General features: G+C 39.1%; 1 protein-coding gene across 1 annotated transcript in view; it reads left to right on the top strand.

The window, feature by feature from the left end:
• The window catches only part of ABCA13 (ATP binding cassette subfamily A member 13), a 226,962-nt gene that overhangs the window by 17,469 nt on the left and 188,408 nt on the right, over positions 1-21,085 (top strand). The window contains exons 9-12 of the mRNA XM_073329650.1: positions 1,088-1,282; positions 5,317-5,481; positions 9,374-9,551; positions 12,505-12,644. Of these exons, the coding sequence (XP_073185751.1) occupies positions 1,088-1,282; positions 5,317-5,481; positions 9,374-9,551; positions 12,505-12,644 (678 nt within the window). The remainder of the gene's footprint in view (positions 1-1,087; positions 1,283-5,316; positions 5,482-9,373; positions 9,552-12,504; positions 12,645-21,085) is intronic.

Here is a 21,085-nt window from a genome sequence, read left to right as displayed (position 1 = left end):
CACCACATCCCATTGCAACAAGTTCCACAGGTTGTGTGTGCGCTGAGTTTCTTTTAAACTTGCTGTCTATTAATTTAATCAGATGACCCCTAGTTCTTGTAATATGTGAAGGGGTAAATAACACTTTCCTATTCACTTTCTCAATACCATTCATTATTTTATGGAGATCTATCATTTCCCCCCTTACTCATCTCTTTTCTCAGTTGAACAGTCCCAATCTTTCTAATCTTTCTTCATATGGAATCTGTTAAATATCCCTAACTATTTTCATTGTCTTTCTCCACACCTTTTTGAATTCTAATATCTCTTTTTTTTTTTTGAGATGGGGCAACTAGAACTGTATGCAAGTATTTGAGGTGTGGGCATACCATGGTAGCATTATGGTATTTTCTGTTTTATTATTTATCCCTTTCCTAAGATTCTGTTCGCTTTCTTGATGGCCAGTGCCCACTGAGTGGATGTTTTCAGAGAACTCCCCAAAATGAGTCCAAGATCTTTCTTGTGTGGTACCAGCTAATTTAGACCCCATCGTTGTGCATGTAGAATTGGAATTATTTTTTCCAATGTGCATTATTTTGCACTTATTAACATTGAATTTTATGTGCCATTTTATCTCCCAGTCACCCAGATTAGTAAGATCCCTATGTAACTCTTCACAATCAGCTTTGGACTTAATGATCCTGAGTAATTTTGTGTTGATATGTCAATCCTTGTTGTGGTTTTTAGGTGCTATCACAAAAGAAGTATATTTTTATGAAATGTATATGACATTTTTTCTATGAATTTTCAGTGTTAAGTATGCCTGCCCAGATCAAGGGATGGTGCCTGTTAACTGAATGATGAACATCTTTATAAATGAAAATAAATAGTAATGAGAAATGTATTTTTTGTTTAGATGCCCATATAGTATAAAGTTCAAGCATGTCATCTTAACAAATATGTAACTCTGTCTTCCAGTTCAATTGGTAGCTGTTATAAATACAGTTATTTATGTTATGAGACACACATTTACAGTGTATTCTAAAAAAAAAAAAATCTTGATACATTTCAGGCAGGATACATTTTAATCCATGTACTCTTACAAAAGTTACTCTACAGTGCCCTTGCAGTAGCTTTAGCTGGAAGATGTGACGAAGAAATTCTTAGTCTCTTGCTGACGCTTCCTGAAAATGGCAACATTTCTCTGGCAGTGAAGGAACTTTGTTCTCTCCCAGCGCTGGAATTGTATACCATGATTGCAGTGATTGCCCAGAACTTAAACTTGCGTTATATCATTTACAAGGTAAGAGGAGCAAGTGCTTACTTCCTGAACTTTTTGGCGCTAGATGGATAGGTAACCCAATTACTGATCATAGTTCTGCCCCATATATTTTGTTGTCCTAGATGTTTATCCCAGTAGAACCCAAACACTGTCCTCATGGAAGTTCCTGCACTCTCGCTTTGCATTGTGGAACCAGTAGATCTGCAGCAGGATGTACTCCTGTATGTTGAGGGCCTGCTCCAGCTTTCGCTGAAGTCAATGGGAGTTCAGTCAGACGCTGAGGATGGATCCTGCCCTGCTGTTTGTGGGGGGTGGGGAAGGAAGATTTAGGGAGCCCCTATGTTCTTTCCCCTCATTTCCCAAACCAATGCAACAGAGGGTGGCAGGACTGAGGCCTCAGGGTGGGTTTTCTCACTAGTTTCATGGGCAACTCTGCTTCTGTGACTCCTTATGAAGGGTATGATTTTAAGCACAGAAATGGAAATCAGGGAACCCCAAGTTCTAATCCTGGCCGTGATGCATAACAGTTTAAGAATGGAGGTAAGGAACAGCTTATTCTATTGATACTATGGAGTTGGTATGCAAGTTTAGCTGCTTGGAGGTTAGCCAAGATACCAGATCAAATACCCCCAACTACTGCAAAAAGTTGTATGGGACTGTTAGATACCCAAGGGATCCAGAACTTGGTCTTGTATCTCACCCAAAAGACAGCTCTATAATTAACACTGCACCATCTAGCAAAGTGTTTGGGCAACAGATTGCCACTGATTTGTGGCTCCGGCTTTCTTGTTTAGCACTAACAAATAGAAGTTCCCAAACTGTGTTCTGATGGTTCTTGGAAAGCTGACTGGTCATACTGTTCTCAATCCTGTTGGTAATTGGATGAAGCTAAGAATGCATAAATCCTTTGCTAGTATTAGTCTTCCATGTGAGCAATTGCTGTAGCTGCCACAGGAGTGTTCTTTGATTATGTTCTGTCTCCTGAATTGCCAATAAAATTGTCAGCTAAATGCTATAACAGAAACTTTGGAGATCCTTTAGGAGGCCATAAAAACACAGCTCAGTTTTGAGGTCTTTGGCTGAGTTTGTAGTGCTGGAAGTTAGAATTAGTAATCTTTTGACTTGTAAATTGAACAGATCTCATGTAGCATCATTTGAGAGAGAATAAATATGTAACCCCTGATACTACTTTTACCAAGGCACTTATCTAAGACCACAGGGCAATGCAAGTATTTTATTGGCTTTACTAGTCTTTGGAGCTTTATATTTTCCAAAGCCTCTGTTTTAGAAGTAAAAATGTTCACTGTGTTATGGAACTTGTAACAGTAACTATGTGCATGGGCTGAATAAAATCATTCCAGGATTACACAAATACAGAGCCACCCCCTTCAATGCATAACAGCACTGGGACAACTTTTTGTGCTGTACAAATACTGTGCCTAAAAAGATAAGTGAACAGATCAAAATTCTTTTTCACACCAGACTCTGTGATTGAGGACAATAGGACCTAGAATCATCTGGGAGCAGTAAGATTGTACCATGGTCCAAATTTTCAGAAGCATCTAAGTCACTTAAGAGTCTAAGTTTTATGGGAACATAGGTTCCAAAGTTCCAAGGGACTTAGGCTCCTAAGGATATGTCTACACAGCCCACAGCAGTGATCCCCATGCTACTGCACCAAAAGTAGCTGAGTAGACATGGCTCAGGCTAGAACTTGGGGTCTGAAGTCAAGGGAAGGTGGTGGGCTTCAGGATCTGAGCTGCAACTTAAAAGTGCTGTCTGCACAGCTATTTTTAGCACAGCAGTATGAGCCTGACTCTGCTGACCCAAGCTTGGAGGCTCACTGCTGAGGTTTGTGTAGATGTATCCAAAATGACTTGGGTGCTTTTGAAAATTTTTACTCCATATGCCTTTGATGTTACAATAGTTCATCTCTTCAAGATAAGAATATCATGGGCTGTGGTCTAATATCTGCAACAGAGGGTTCTCATGTGTAAGGATCACATTAGTCCAAAGACAGACTGCTGGGTGAAAATGTTTACTTGCACTTATAGAAGAAACTGAGCTGGATACTTTTTTGTTGCTTTTGAGAGCTATGCCACAACCTAGAGGCAGCTCACTGTGGCACTCAGCCTCTTAATGTTCATGTTAACAGAATTTTAAACTTCTAAATAATTTGAGTGGCTACTATAGGACCAGCTCATGTGATTTTAATGGTATTAAACTATGCCTACATGGGTGCTAAGAGGAAATGGGGTTCAGCTGAATTAATATAACTCAATTGAAAAACGCAAATTTTTGCCCAAGTAGACTGGCCTTTTGGGGATTACTGACAAAGTTAAGAAATTTAAGGCTTGTATGTGGTTGGAAAATCATGGTGCTGCCATTGTACACAGCTTTCTGCATTATGAAGGGGGACCAAGCATTTGGTGCTGAAACTGAGTTGCCTCTGTGAATACCTTTGGGAGTGGTTAACCAGAAACAAATCTGGATATATAGTTTGAGATGAGACAGTTATGAACAAAATTATCCTGTATTGGGTGGGATATGTGGTGGCTAGTGTGTGTGCATTCTACTCCTTTGTGGTAGCTGATCTCCAGAATGAGAAAAGGCAAACCTATTTCTGGTAGTTGAAAGGTATTTACTTGAGCTCAAAATGAGAGAAAATTTTTTTTTTTTTTGAAGCTAGAGATCCTGGATTCTTGTTTCTGATGCCACACATGTAGAGTTAAACTGATGACTATGACAACAGATTTGTAATAAACAGACCAAGCTCCTGAAAATGCCAGACTAAAGTGTTCCTAGAATGTATACATAACTAAGGTGAGGAGAGGAGCTTTTAGTTGCTTCTTGAAAAATAGGTCAACTGGAACAAAACAGTGACTCTTCTAATGGCTCTTTCACTGAGCCTTGTTGATTTTAATAAATTCCTAGTACAGGTCTGCATCGTTCACTTGACTGTTTCCATCAACTGCTCCTCATTTGTTTATGGGAGTTTTTTCTGACTTAATTGGCTAATTGTTTTCATTGAATAAAGCATGTTCCAGAATGTTTGCTATTTAAAGAACATATGCAAAAGAGGATGAAATCCAAAAAACTGATAAACTTACACTGTACATTTCCATAATTCCAGAAAATGCACTAGTAAAGTATGGGTGGAGGAAAGAAATAGAGTATGTAAAACAGTGGAAAAACACGACTATTTTTTATTGTCTCCCTTGAACAGCTAATCTTATTAAAACAATTTTGCATTAATGTAACATCAGAGTGACCTATAAAAACATCCCCCCTGACCCCCCCCCCACACTAAGATCTTCACTGGCAAAAGCAGAAGACAAATTGCATTTAGATCCAAGCAGGAGATGAAATATATAAAACTGAGTGTTCTAGCTATGAGACAATAATTATGATGAAAATGAAGGGAGGACAGGGAAAAACCTGCAGACTAAGAAATAGCAATTCAACGTGACTTTAAAACCTACTGAATTGGCAGCTCAGCTAAGTGAATAGATAGTGATTTTTCTTTTAAATATTAAACTTCTGTAATAAATTCACTGTGAAATCTTGGCCACATTGAGGTCAATGAGAGTTCTGCCATTGGTGTCAAAGGGGGCCAGAGTTTCCCCTATGGAATCAGCCTGAAGTAGGAAAGGAGAGACAGAGCTGTGAATCTAGACAGCAGAAACATGCTCTGTATATTTCAATTTTAAACTTAAGGGGTTCTAACCGTAGAACACTTTTTGTAATTGTTGTATCTCTCTCTCACCAACAGAATTTGGTCCAATAAAAAGCCATTACTCTGGCCCACCTTATTTCACTATATTCAGACAAAGTTCAGGGACCTTAGAAAATTGTGAGGAGACTGTGGTCTCTTTCGTCATCAGTACCCATTCCTGTCACAGCCAGCGTGAGGGCACTGAGAGAGCATTTGGGGGGAAAAGTGTTTGCTGGAGTTTTAAGCAGTGCAAGGGAGGCTGAGGAATTTATAAACTCCATATTGTCTAAATAGGGTGGATTTTATATTAATTGATCCTCATGTTTTTCTCTTCTTCAAGATCATGATACCTTCTGAGGTGAACAAGTTACTGAATGCAATGTTGGAAGTGGTCACTAGCATCATCTCCCTTTCAAATAAAGGCCAACATGTCCTTGAAAATCTTCCCATGTTCCTCCAAGCATTCAAAAGCATTGATCTGCTTGACATCTCGGCATTTCAACAGGTGTGTGTGTGATATTTCATCCATTAGCTGTGTTTATAGTGCAAGCATAATCGCCTTTGTTAGAGGACTTCATTAAGGTCAGGTACTAAATAATGAGGAGGAATGCTGGGCAAAATCATAATGTATCGCATAAACTGCTTGGTGGTGTTGCATAATGGGTGAGTTGAGCCTGTTGTACTCAGGTCTTGGTACATTTCATGGTCTCTTTCATCGCCAGTACCCATTCCTGCCAGAGCCCAGGGTTTTCCTGGTGATCTCCCATCCAAATACTGCCCGCTCTTCTTGTTATCTAATTGAGATCACAGCCTAAACCGATACGGCAACAGGCTGTTTATTAACAATGACATCTATTCTGTTTGTCATGGAGATAATGGGGCACACAGTACTAACATTTATTTTTTTTTTAATTAAAAAGCCATTCCTTTGACCCTGGTCTTGCAATGTTTCTTCATCTGCTACTTTTGTTATAGTGAAAATTGTTCACCTATTGTAAATCACATAACTCATTTCTCCAAATGTACTGTATGGGCAGTTGATAGATCCATAGTGTTGAGTGCTTGATTTTAGCCAGTGACTGGTAATTGTCTCCTTGGTAGGAAGGAGGGTTTTGTGGTTAAGGCACTGAACTCAGGACTGCTGGTTTCAGTTCTTAGCTGTGCCATGTGTTTTCTTTGTGACCTTGACTACGACACTTGAATCCCTCTCTGCCTCAATTTCCCCTCTGTAAGGAGAGGATGATGATACATTCCAAACAGAGTGAGGAAGTAAGCTCTTTGTGGCAAGGACTCTGACCACATGTATGTACAATGGCTAGTACAATGTTGGAGCTATTATAAAATAAATCATGGGTCATAATAAAGGACTCCCCTGTCTAAGGACCAGATTCTGCTACCCTTTTTCCCATTGAGTAATACCTTATTGCAACAGGTTGTCTTATCGTTTTCAGTGGCACTATTTTCTGGTGTAAGGTGTTACTGAGAGTAAAGATGATCGAACCTGACCCTAAAATTGCAAACCTTTAAAATGCCTCATCGGTAGGTAATGCATGCCTGCTTGTTACTACAGTATAATATTCAACGCTTCCTTAAATCCCACTTAGAGGGCAATATTCTTAGCAGATGTAAATCAGCATGGCTCCATTTACTTCAGTAGTGGTATGAAGTACCATAAGTACCTTTTCCCATAAGGCTCTAATTTGTATGACAAAGTTAAAAAGTCAAAACGTTACTCAGACAGGCCTGCCTGTTTGTCCTTTAAAGCTTTTCTTTTATTCAGAGCTTGTCTGGCTGTTCTATAGGTTTGGTTCTTCTAATGCTCCACTTTCCAATGCGGCATTTGTCTATATATCTAACCTGATAACCTTCCACTCTCTGGGCTAGCTCTTCGGCTGGTATAAGTCATTGTAGCTCTATTGAAGTAAAGGGAGTTACACTGATTTACGTCAGCTGAGGATCTGGTCCTATCATTTTTTCACATCAGCTCATCTGATTTACAGCAGGTTCAGGGTCTTCTCAACTGTGAATAAAATAATATGTATTGGGCCTACCTCCCCAAAGTTGATGATTTGATAGTTAATCTTTGATAAAACTCTGCAGAGAGAAGACTGCAACAGCAGAGGGGGCCACCTAGTCAGTTTTGCTCTCTCATTTGCTGCTGCTTATGTCATCCTGGACTGCAACCCGTCTCACCCTGAAGTTTTGTGTCTTTTCATATCTTCCAATTTCCTGATTACTTGTTCTAGCGCAATCTTTATATTTTGCAGGGCTTTTTTTTTTTTTTTTTTTAAATGTTTCCCCTGGGAAATTTATGTCTGTGTCTGCCATCGAGCCTCCCCTCTAAACACCGAGGCAAAAAATAATCATTTAATTGTTTTAGCAATTCAGTGTCTACCTCTTTTGTCAATAAATTACCCATGTGATTTCTCAAAGGCCCTTCTGTCTACATTACTGACCTTTTGTTCCTTTATGTACCAGGAGAAAAGTTATTTATCTTAATCTTCCATTCATTCTCAGGCTTTGTAGGCTCTGCTACTTTATAGTATATGCCCTTTTACCCTTGATTATTTTGTTCACTTCTCAGCTCATCCACACTGGCCAAGTTTGTAGCCCTGGGTAATGGCAAATATAACCCTGGGGCATATCCTGAGACACTTTCCATCTCTCCTGTGTTGCCTTCCTGCTGGATTTTTACTCTAGTGATTGAAATACTGAGCTGCTTTCTGTTCTAAAGTGCACTGGGGGAATATTTTGTAATGGATAATTTATTTGAGAAAAATCACTTTTTTTTTTGGTTGGTGAACTGATCATGATTTTTTGCAAGTTTATTTGCAGATTAAAATCATTCACTGAATCATTTCTCTGTCACTCACAAACAGTTTGTTATGAGTATTCAGGATTTTAAATGCAAAGTATTTTGATTGGGTCCTCGGGTGATTAAATGGTTAGTATGTTTCTCTTCCCTGATTGGGTGTGCTTAGAAACATGATTCCAATGATATTAATTTCTAATTCTTTGCCTTTGTACATTCTGCAATACATACAATTTTCTTTCAGTGAATGTTCGTGCCAGCAAATTCTTTTGAGGTCTATGAATGAAAGTGCTATATAAGAGGTAGTGAGTACTGAGTTCTTAACTAGTACTCATTATACTTCCTCTAGATCTGTGAACATGCTTCTTTCACTTTGTTGATTGATGTATTTAATTTAAAAAGTTTTTCGAAAGGTACAGCCTCCAAGCTGACCATAACCGATTACATTCTTAAAGTGAAGTTCTGCTTTGAAGATTGACTTTCTAAAAAATCATGTTTCACACTGGTTGTGTCCCAGTGATTTCAATATTAAATATGTTCAGTTTATCAGATTAAGTATTTTCCCCCCAACCTCTAGTCTTGTAAACTCAACCTGAGATCTGAAAATCTAGCTAGGTTCTTTCTGACATGGGTATCTTCAATAATGATACATTTCAGGCAGGCCAAATGCTTGTTTTAGTCACACCTTTGCAGCCCAACTGTCATCCAGTTATGTCCTCAGTTACAATTATGCAACCATGTAGCCTTCAGTGGGATTGCACAATTGTGAGCACATAATTTGAAAACTGCAATTGCACAGTTCGGCTGTTATTGGAACTTGGTTAACAACACAGTTGAAGGTGCATAAACTATAAGCATAAGCAGTCAGATCAGTCTCCCAGAACAGCATCTGTTCTATAGGACTGACGACAATAAAAATCTATCTTTCTTCAGTAAAGAGGGATGATTTAATTGAAAAATGATTGTGTAAAATGGTATGTTCTTTATTAAATCTGGTCCTGGTGTATGTATATTTTGAAAGTACAACTGCACTTTAATATTTTGAACAAAGTACAACTGTTTCTTTGTAGCAGGCCCGTTTTCACGGAAGACATTCCCATCATGTAAAAAGATTCTTATTTTTATTGTTGCTATTTTTATAATGTGTGAGAGAAGAGTAATGCGCTCAATCCCACTTCTGTTTTTGTTGAGGGAAGCAGAGTGTATGGAAAATGACAAGGTAATCCAGGGGTCTGCAATCTGATGGTCCTGATATTTCCATTCTTTTTCTGTCCAGTCAAGCCATGAAAATATGACATTTTCGAAAGGTTAAAGTAGTACATTATACTAACGTCTTTCACAGAGTATTCTGGCCATTAAACTGGCGCTATCTTTCCCTGACACAGAGGGTCATGAGAACAGAAGAGAGCACAACATGCATCCATTCTTGTAGACAATCTGAAAACTGTCATTTTGTTGACCTCCTTGGATGCAGTAATGGGGAAGAACATCTGAACTACTACTGCAGCTATGAAAGTTATGACAGGATAGTTCAGGGCAATTGTGTTGTAATTGGGATTCCATTCCTTAGTAATTGTTGTTCTAGTTCTTACAGGGTGGGAAATCTAGAAGTTCCATTGTTGGATCCCTTCAGTCTTTAATAAGGGCAGTCTGTAAAGAAGAATCCTCTTTCTTCAGCAACACCAACATGTTCATTGACATGCCCAGGATCACTGAGCTCTTGGAAGATGATATGGCAAAATACAGCATTCCCGAAGACTCAAGTAAGGGAAACATCAATCACAAGTTGCATATATACGTACTCTCATTCAGAGTTTGCTATGCATTCTAAACCTTTTCCTCTTAAATGGAATGTTGATATATTCACTGGCATTTCAGCTAGCTGACGTTGCAATCCTGAACACAAGGAATGATTTGATGAAAGGTTTTATTACACAGAAATGATTATGGAGACAAGTGACAAGCAATTCAAATTATTTTGTATTCTTGCATTTAACAACAATAAATGACTCCCCTGTCTCAGGCAGGTCATATATATTGGAAGTTTATTGAATGTTCAAAATTACATACATTATTAGATACAAGGTTGCAAATCTATAGTTATATACTTTTATTTTGTGAACTTGGTGTTGTGGTATTTTATGATAAAATCCTTAAGCTTCTGAATACAACCAGAGAAGAATAACTTTTGTCTTTTCTTGTAGTTGAATTGTTGGCTACCATTAGAGTTAATATTCCAAGTTATCTGCACCCTGCTTTTATTCTTCTATCATGTGTATGAGACTGCTTTCTAGACCTATCACACACCCCTACACCAATATTTGACTCATCAAAATTAATTTCTGTGATCTTCCAGGAAAGGAACTGTAACTCAGAGAGGCATGATTCCATTGTTGCTCCCCAGGGAGGGGTGGTGGTGATGGGAAAAATATCTGCTTCTGGCTCTGCGACTAGAAGATTGCAACATCTTGTCTGGACTCAGCTGTTCAAGCTGGCACACTGAACATGGAGTCAGAGCTCTTCCCAAGCCCTGCCACTCACACAGGCAGGGAGTACCAGTCACATAGTCTCTGCTTGTCCTTCCACTACTAATAGTGGAGTTGCAGAGAGGCTGCACAGGGGATTGTGTAGGGGTCCTTACCCCTCCTGCCCACTTTCCCCCTCCTTATAAATCTCAGTGGCCCTGGCTTCCAGTCCTGTGTGCTCACTACTGAACTTGCCTTATAGTCTTATAGTCCAACAACTGGACAACACTTCCATAAAAGTTCTCGTCTAAAGGTTAGCTACAGTCCTCCATATGCTCATCATACCATCACTCTGTTCTGGCCACCTTTGAGCACTTGTTAATTTTTCTCCAGTTACAGATCTTGTTTAGAGGGGACTAATTTCTTAAAGGGAGATTGTGGAGGAATGATCTGGACAAAGGACTGGGGTCTAGAAACTCCTTGGTTACAATCCTGCTCTGACACTCACTCCTTGGTTTTGGGCAGGTCACTTCACATTGCTAATTCAGTCTGCCTTTGTAAAATGCAAATAATAACATTTGTCTCCCTAGCAGAGGTGGTGTAACTAGAGCTGGGTGAAATTTTTGTTAAAATTTTTTGGCAGGTACTGAAACTATTTGTGAATTCAGGTCAAATACAGCAAATAGTTTCTGCTGAAAAACCTTACATTTCTTGGGAATTGTTGAAATGATTTGTTTTGACATTTAGTTTCAAATCAATTTTTTTGTTTGTTTGGGGAGAAAAAACAAAAGCTTAGTTTTGGTTAGAATGGTTTTTAGAATTTTTTTGGTTCGCCACCAAAATTAAAAAAATCAATTACTCGCTCTGCTCTACTAAAGACATTACTTAATGTTTCTACAGTACAGTACACTGAAGATGAAAATTACTACAAAATATTACTAAATATTTCTAAATCTACTAGTCACCAAAATACCCAATGTAAACTAAGCATAGAAATTTAGACCTGATCCTGCGAAAAGGAGCCCCTTGACTTCAGTGGGGAGTCTGTCCACATGTTCCTTCTTGCAGGATGAGGGCCGTGGCTCACAATGAGGTTATTAAGAATATACATCCATCTTAACATGCTTGACTACCAAATTTTACTTGGGTTAGGGGAATGGATTTTTTCAGCTAGGCAGATGAAATATAGATAGGTTTAAAAAATGAATTAAACATCCTACAGTTCAGTTCCACATTTGCATCTATCTGCAGCTTTCTGAAATAGGCTGTGCTACCTTTCTTGATGAAGAAGTCAGTAGACATTTCACTGTCACCCAAAAGCTGTCTTGTCAAATAGAAAAGACAGTTTTCATTGAATGGCCTAAGAAAGTTCCACAAGTAAGAAGGTGTATAGCTGCTGATTAGAACTATGCTCGCCTTCTCTTGAGTATGAAAACAATGATCAGACTATTATAAATCCCTCATTGGTCTATAATTGGTGGTGCTAGTCTCTTTTATTCTTTAAAGAACTTTTGATCTGTATGAGAATTTATAGCAGTGAATCTTCCCTCAGCATTTATTTTATGTTTGTTTTGCCTGTGTACTTTGACTCCAAAACTGTAATATACCAATACAGCTTTTAGGATAGGTGCAGTGGATGCAGTGTTTTTACTAAGACCTGGTCTACACTACACAATTCGGTTGACATAAGGCAGCTTACAACGACCTAATTATGTCAGTGTACACAATACAGCCTTCCTCCCGCCGAAGTAAGTGCTCTTCTACATCAGCATGCTAACTCCACTTCCACGAGAGGTGTAGTGCTTATGTCAGTGTAGTTAGGGTGCCTGTGTTACTTATATTGGCTGTCTTGTCAATTTCACAGCTTCATGCATTCCTGGGAAGGACGCGCACCACCGGCGGAAGGAGGGTAGTGTGTAATTACTGCAGTGGCTGTAAGTCAACGTAACATAGGTTGACTTAGGGCTGTAGTGTAGACATGCCCTAAGATTCTGATCTCTTTGGGGGATGATTGTTCTCAGCTTATCTGGGAGTTGTGGATCCCCAGCTCCTCACAGGTTCAAGCACTTGGTGAATGAACTACATCTCTCCAAAGAGCTGAAGTGATGGTTCAGTGAGAATTGAGGGTTTTCAGCACCTTACAGAGGCCAAGCCCTAAGTTAATGTGTATAGGCATTATGTTGCTGAATAAATCATCATATCTCTTAAATATGATCTCTCTCTCTCTCTGTTTCTCTCTCTTTTACCACAGCTCCATTTTGCTTGCAGCTTTATCAGGAAATTTTACAGTTACCTAATGGGGCTTTGGTGTGGACCTTTCTGAAGCCCCTGTTACATGGGAAGATACTGTACACCCCCAACAGCAAAACGTTTAACATGGTGATAGAAAAGGTGAGTATCTAAGGAAATGAATAAATCAAATGTCTGTACTCAATATGGATGGTAGAAACAATGGGAAGTGTTTCCTTTAAGAAAACTGGCAGGGTTATTTCCCCAATATGTTCATCCTGCTCCCACTGCACATAAAAAATAACAGTAGTATCTGACAGGTTTCAGAGTAACAGCCATGTTAGTCTGTATTCGCAAAAAGAAAAGGAGTACTTGTGGCACCTTAGAGACTAACCAATTTATTTGAGCATGAGCTTTCGTGAGCTACAGCTCACTTCATCGGATGCATACTGTGGAAACTGAAGAAGACATTATATACACAGAGACCATGAAACAATACCTCCTCCCACCCCACTCTCCTGCTGGTAATAGCTTATCTAAAGCGATCACTCTCCTTACAATGTGTATGATAATCAAGGTGGGCCATTTCCAGCACAAATCCAGGGTTTAACAAGAACATCGGGGGGAGGGGGTAGGAAAAGACAAGGGGAAATAGGTTACCTTGCATAATGACTTAGCCACTCCCAGTCTCTATTCACGCCTAAGTTAATTGTACCCAATTTGCAAATGAATTCCAATTCAACAGTCTCTCGCTGGAGTCTGGATTTGAAGTTTTTTTGTTGTAATATCGCAACTTTCATGTCTGTAATCGTGTGACCAGAGAGATTGAAGTGTTCTCCAACTGGTTTATGAATGTTACAATTCTTGACAGATGCTGTAGTTTCTTTTGGTAACTCTTGAGCATTAGCTCAAGAAACTCCCTGAAAAAGCACAAGATCAAATTCGCACAGACACCCCTGGAACCCCGACCTGGGATATTCTGTCTACTACCCAAGATCCATAAGCTTGGAAATCCTGGATGCCCCATCATCTCAGGCATTGGCACCCTGACAGCAGGATTGTCTGGCTATGTAGACTCCCTCCTCAGGCCCTACGCTACCAGCACTCCCAGCTACCTTCGAGACACCACTGATTTCCTGAGGAAACTATAATCCATCGGTGATCTTCTTGATAACACCATCCTGGCCACTATAGATGTAGAAGCCCTCTACACCAACTTTCCACACAAAGATGGACTACAAGCCGTCAAGAACACTATCCCCGATAATGTCACAGCTAACCTGGTGGCTGAAGTTTGTGACTTTGTCCTTACCCATAACTATTTTTACATTTGGGGACAATGTATACCTTCAGATCAGCGGCACTGCTATGGGTACCCGCATGGCCCCACAGTATGCCAACATTTTTATGGCTGACTTAGAACAACGCTTCCTCAGCTCTCGTCCCCTAACGCCTCTACTCTACTTGCGCTATATTGATGACATCTTCATCATCTGGACCCATGGAAAAGAAGCTCTTGAGGAATTCCACCATGATTTCAACAATTTCCATCCCACCATCAACCTCAGCCTGGTCCAGTCCACACAAGAGATCCACTTCCTGAACACCTACAGTGCTAATAAACGATGGTCACATAAACACCACCCTATACCGGAAACCTACTGACCGTTATTCCTACCTACATGCCTCCAGCTTTCACCCTGACTACACCACACGATCCATTGTCTACAGCCAAGCTCTGTGATACAACCGCATTTGCTCCAACCCCTCAGACAGAGACAAACACCTACAAGATCTCTATCAAGCATTCTTACAACTAGAATACCCATCTGCGGAAGTGAAGAAACAGATTGATAGAGCCAGAAGAGTTCCCAGAAGTCACCTACTACAGGACAGGCCTAACAAAAAAAATAACAATGCCACTAGCCATCACCTTTAGCCCCCAACTAAAACCCCTCCAACGCATTATTAAGGATCTACAACCTATCCTGAAGGATGACCCAACACCCTCTCAAATCTTGGGAGACAGGCCAGTCCTTGCCTACAGTCAGCCCCCCAACCTGAAGCAAATAGTCACCAGCAGCCACATACCACACAACAGAACCACTAACCCAGGAACTTATCCTTGCAACAAAGCCCGTTGCCAACTGTGCTCACATATCTATTCAGGGGACACCATCACAGGGCCTAATAACATCAGCCACACTATCAGAGGCTCGTTCATCTGCACATCCACCAATGTGATATATGCCATCATGTGCCAGCAATGCCCCTCTGCCATGTACATTGGTCAAACTGGACAGTCTCTATGTAAAAGAATAAATGGACACAAATCAGATGTCAAGAATTATAACATTCATAAACCAGTCGGAGAACACTTCAATCTCTCTGGTCACATGATTACAGACATGAAAGTTGCAATATTACAACAAAAAAACTTCAAATCCAGACTCCAGCGAGAGACTGTTGAATTGGAATTCATTTGCAAATCGGATACAATTAACTTAGAATAGAGAATAGAGACTGAGAGTGGCTAAGTCATTATGCAAGGTAACCTATTTCCCCTTGTTTTTTCCTACCCCCCCCCCCCAGACGTTCTTGTTAAACCCTGGATTTGTGCTGGAAATGGCCCACCTTGATTATCATACACACTGTAAGGAGAGTGATCACTTTAGATAAGCTATTACAGCAGGAGAGTGGGGTGGGGGGAGGTATTTTTTCATGCTTTGTGTGTATAAAAAGATCTTCTACACTTTGCACAGTATGCATCCGATGAAGTGAGCTGTAGCTCACGAAAGCTTATGCTCAAATAAATTGGTTAGTCTCTAAGGTGCCACAAGTACTCCTTTTCTTTAGTAGTATTTGTGTTTCAATTTACTCCATTTACTTCAGTGAGTTTGCATCAGTGTCAATGAAGAGAACTTGGCCCAAAGTTTTGCAGTCCCTGTTCAAGTGAGCCAGGAAAACCATGTTAAAAGTGTTGTAGTGAGCCTGCAGTGTCAGAGTGCAGGGGCCCTAGGTAAGTCCTTGGTGAGTAAGGGTTAACTTCTGCCCCACTTCCCCCTCCTTTTGCACAGCTGCTCACAGGAAAGGCTGCATGAGGGATCATCTGCTAGTTCTGTGTTTGTACAGTGCCTAGCACAATGGAGTCTAGGTCCATGACTAGGGCTTCTAGGTGGTACTGTACTAAAGCCTTTGGGAAGATAGGCTGTACACCTCAGGTCAATGGACTGGATTAAAATCCAGGCTTGGGTGCTTCTATGTTTTCTTTTTGATTCCATTAACTTATTTTACTTTATTGTTACAAATACTAATCCTTGAAGAAAAGACCTTATTGAGCATAGCTGGGTTTTTTTTTCCTGCTGCTTCATTCCTCTCCTTTACCATGCTAAAATGTAATCACGACTATATATCTGCTCATATGGTTTTCCTGGCCAGTGCATATGAGGCTTAATTGTGCTACAAAACAGTACCAACTCTGAATTATAGATGATGGGTGGGGTTTTCAAATGGAGTCAGGAATCCCACTGAAAGTCAACAGAATTTGAGTGCTTAACTCTCTTAGGCACTTTTGAACATCCCACCCTTGTCTGTGCAGTACATGGTATGTCTGTCATATCCCTCTACTAAGTGGAAGTATGTTAGATATGCTCATATACACACAATTGGCTCAACTAGTGGAATTGTTCCTTTAGTTCACCTAATTTAATCTTGTGGCATAGGGGAGTGGCAAGGAGGAGGGTGGTGTTAAGACAACTCTTATGAATTTTCCTGCCTATACTGTACAAATACCTGGTTAGCTGATGACATTGGTGACTGCTTATATGACGAAAAATTCTAAGGTTGTTACTTGGCAGGTATCCTGTATTTAATAGTCCCAATCCCAAAGAGTTTATAGTCGTGTTCACAGACACTGTTTTTGTTCTATGCTTGTACAGTGCCTCTCACAGTAGGGGGTCCGTGACCAAGGCTCTTAGGCACTATTGCAATACAAATAAGTAATAAGTATTATGAACTATTTTTAAAAGGGCTTGGAGGTCAGAGGAAATATTTGTATTTACCTTGCAAATATGATGCTTGTTAATCTTAATTATTAATTGTTAAATCTTAATTATTACAGGAACGGTAATTTAAGTTTATTTAAAATGTGAAATAAAGCATTACTGCTTGATAATGGTATACAAAATATTTTTTAATGATAGTGTTTTCCATGGTAAACATATATCAGTACAATGTTCTGACTTTTACTCTAAAAAGTAAGATGTTAAAATCTAAGTGAAATGATAAACGTTAGAACTACACGTTAACTTCACAATACTCCTTTGTGAATCAAAAATAACACTTCTTGTGGTTTCTTAGTTTACAATTAAAATGAAGAACTTAGTTTGGGTGACAGGCTATATCTCCCTTAGTCTGCTGAGTTGAATATAATTAATTTTAAAACTTTAGGCTGATTTAAAAAAAGAAGGTGCTCTTTTGATTTTTACAAGCGTGAACTGTAAGTGGTGATAAAACTCTGTATACAGAATTGCATTCTGCTTTACAGTGACACCAAGAATAATGCATTGTAGAGATTTCCAAGTTATTTTGCCAATTAGTATGCCACAGCCACTATCTTAATGGGATCCATGATAAGACAGCTACATCTTTCGGCACATGTTGAATCCTAGTGTAGATCTTAAGTGAAACGAAGTCTACTCAGTAACAGCACTGAGACTGTCAAGTTATCTTCAATGAGACAATTTTACTTTGTTTTTTTCATCTTCTGTAACTACACAGATTCTATCAGATATTATAGCCCAATAAATCTATTAACATGCTTGGACCTCAGACAGTTCCATCAGCTCATTCAAGATGTCTTGTAAAAATAAATGCTAGACTCACCAAGTTATCAATGATAAATTATCTGTTTATTTGTAAACATGGAACTAGCAGTAGATGCCTCCATCAAATCCATCTTTACTGTTCCTGTTGCACAGTCTTATTAATTATCATACCCTATGGAAATTAAGTAAAACTAAATTATCAACAAATATCCTAAATATTGGTATTGAGTCCAATCCTGCAGCCTTTACTTAGGCAAAAGTGCCATTGAAGTAGAGGTGCAAGTTTTCCCCTAACATGGACTGCAGGATTGTACCCATTCAACTACTATTCCCCAGGGGTAGCTAGGTACATGCTACAAAGACTGGTAGCATTAAAATCTGTTTACATTTCAGGATAATTTTCATGTTTTGTTTCATAAAATGGAATATCTCATCTCAAGATTACTGACAACCATTCTTACAATAAGTTATTCAATTTGCTTTCTACCTGTGATAAATAAACAATTCTGAGGTTTAAATCAATATTGACCAGTCAAGTTCACACACACAATAAATGACTATATGCCGACTGACATCAGCTAAGTTCAATGGAAATTTTTGTTCAATTCTGAGCCAATCAGAAAGCATGCATCTCTGATTCTTGATTGGCTCATCAGAGGCAATGTGTCTTTCTTGCCATATTATTGCATCTCCATTTAGGATGATAGTTTAAAGAAAGAGATGTTACATTTAAGAAGTTTATAGCCATTGAAAGATTTTTTTTCAAATTTTTCCGATTAAAACAGAATGTATGTAACAATACAATTCAGAAGTAAAAGTAAGAAAACACGTCTGACAAATTCATCCTGTTTTTGGATTCCTGCCGCCTTGCTCACAAATCCTTAATATGAAAGGCAAAGCCTTTCTTTATAAATATCAAGCCTTCATAATAAGATAAAGGAGGTTCTTATTCTACAACTTTAATTGGGTTGTCTCGTGAAGTTTGGCATTTGAAAAAAAAACACATTTGTTTCAACTCCCTTCATGATGAAAAATTATATTACAATGAAATGTTTTAACAGGCTGACAAATAACCTCAAAAGGATGTTTCTAGCTTCACCTTATTCACAAAACTAGGAGGTTTATAAAAGGGTGAGTCTGAAGGCAATACCAGAGAGGACTTTTGGTGGAATTCAAAATGGGATAGAGCGTGCTAAGTGTAGATAGGGTTGTCAGGGAGCTATGAAGCGCTAGCAAGTCTTTACTGAGCTTGTGCAAACTGTTTTTTTCAAAAGGATTTTAACTTGGCTAAATTTGGGGCAGATTTTCCCAGGGACAGTAAAAGGCATACCCCTGACACAAAGGCCAGCCCCTGCCCAATTTCATGTTCTTGCTCCAGGGCATGGGGAGGCTGTTGAGCTTTTTAAAGGAAAGGTGAACAATTTTTTTTGACACAGAGGAAATTTTGCCCAACTTTTTTCTAAGAAATAGCTGAACCCTTTTGGCTGACGTTTTCCCCCCCCAAAAAATCAGCCCCGCGGCAGACACTTGTCATGGAAAATTTCAGCCTAAGTGGTTAAAGTTTGGCAAAGTTATATGGACCTTTAAACAAGGCTTTATAATGGGAATTATCAGGCAGGGGTAGTAATAGGCAGTGCTACAAGCCCCACGTATAATACAGCTGTTTTCATTCTTTAGATACATCTACTTACCTCTGAGGAGACTCTCCACTGAACTCTTCCTTCACAATTTTCCAGGTCTTAAAGGCACAATAACCACACACCAGCCAAGCAGTTCTTAACAGTCTATACACTTTCTCTGTTAGTTTTTAAGTAGAATATGGTGAACTGGGACTTAAAGTTTGGGCCTAGTCTAAATTTTTAACCCTTCCTTTATTCTGAATTGAACCTGAATCTTCAGGGTTTATTAAGCTACATATGTCCCAGTGATAAGCATCCCTCTCTACCCACTTTCCTACTTGTAATGAAGCCCGTGTGGCCCCTATCAGAAGATCTTATTCCCAAACTGTCCACCAGCATCCCCTCTCTAAAGACTTAATATTGTCAGAGGGAAATGTAGTTGGCTGCCAGTGGCCATCCTAGCACCTCCTGCACAGCTAGTGTGGGGAATGGGTCACCAGTGACCTTTTCTGGTGTGGTTTTTTTTTTTTTTTTTTGCTGCTCAGGCAGGCATCTCCTGTCGCTTTACACTTCCAGAGTTTATCTGAATGTCTTTGTAGAAGGCACTTAAATGGTGCGGGACTGTGCCAAAGTTCTGCACTTTTGACAGGAAATATTAGAATAAATCTACCCCCAATTCTAATTTGCAACTCAGTGCAGAAGCTCTTTTTTGCTGGGGAATGCTGTACATGACTACGCTACCACCATCATTAGAGCATAATGAAGAGGTCTGGTTCCTAAAAACAGTTATGACGGCTATGATATTAACTTAAGCAAAATTGATATCACAGCATTCTCTAACCTTGAGCTGTAGATTCCTAATCTATTAGGCAAGGGGAAAATAAGACAGATGTTTAAAGATAGTTGAGAGGAAGCATAGTCTAGTGATTAAAGCATGGCAGTGGGACACAAGATTTGGCCCCACAGCAGTGATTTCAGATGGAATATGTTCTTTCAGTTGTTTTTATTTTCCAATCTGTTTGTTATGTTTAACTTTTATTCCTTATTATTTAATCAGGCTTCTTAGCTTGACCAAATACTACACTTAAGATACTTTGAAATACTAGTGATTTCCCCTAATGAGAAGTTGTACATAAACATTTGATTGATGTAGTGCAGATACAGGAATATTCTGAAAGTACCATTAATTAGCTGTGTTATCCATTGCCAGTTTTTTGCATGTTGTATGTAAATATCTGTGTTTTTTAACAGAACCAATGGAAAGTTAATTGCCAAAACCAAACATGAACAAACACTTGTATGTGTGTAAGGGTGGGGCAGGGAAAGGGGCATAATTTTATAGGCTTTGAATAAATCCTAATGTTCAGTAGCCATCAGACATGGTGAGGTGGTGTATTTCACTAGAAAAAATGATGCCACAGATCCTGCTGTCTCACCCCGCCTCCCCTGCCTGTCAAAATGGCAGTCTAAATTTTAGTCAGGTTTAAATTATCTTTCAGAAGTGTTCTCTCTAATAATACTGATCCTTTTCATTTTGGTGTTTGTTCAAGAATCAGCTTACAACTCAGAATGTCTCTCTCCACACACGCATGCCCCTTTTTCGATAATCCCCTCGTATAATCTACCTTTATCATGATAATAATGATCCCTTACAAGCATTAGGACAGAACTGGCCATAGAATGTAATACTTCAACTAATACTTATCTGTATTTCCAGAATGAGCTTAAATCACCATTAGCAGCAGTAGCTTATTGTTTTCTTTATCATAGTTCAATCAAATTTGGAGAGGTAATTATTGTACAGATGTATGTGTATTGATATAACATTAATACTTCAGTCAGTGGTGTACTCATATATTATAACTCCTATCAATTTCCTGTATCTGTTTTTGCTATTTGCAATCGCATCATCATCAAATTCAACTTTGCTCTCTCTGTCAGGATCAGGCTCTATGAATTGTTCATCTATTATTCCCTAAAACATTTTTTTGTGACACAACTGAGGTGTTCATGTGATCTCTTGAGCCTATTATTTATACAACTTTTAGAGGTGGTCAAAAAATTTCATTAAGTCATTTTCTGAGGGAAAGTGCAATTTAGCCCAAATTAAAACATTTAGCACCAACATGTACATTTAGATGACATTTTGACAGGTTAA

This window comes from Lepidochelys kempii, chromosome 2 (assembly GCF_965140265.1).
Source record: "Lepidochelys kempii isolate rLepKem1 chromosome 2, rLepKem1.hap2, whole genome shotgun sequence".
NCBI lineage: Eukaryota > Metazoa > Chordata > Testudines > Cheloniidae > Lepidochelys > Lepidochelys kempii.
Note: the sequence above shows the minus strand (reverse complement) of the source record. Positions and strands in the feature narration are given on the sequence as shown.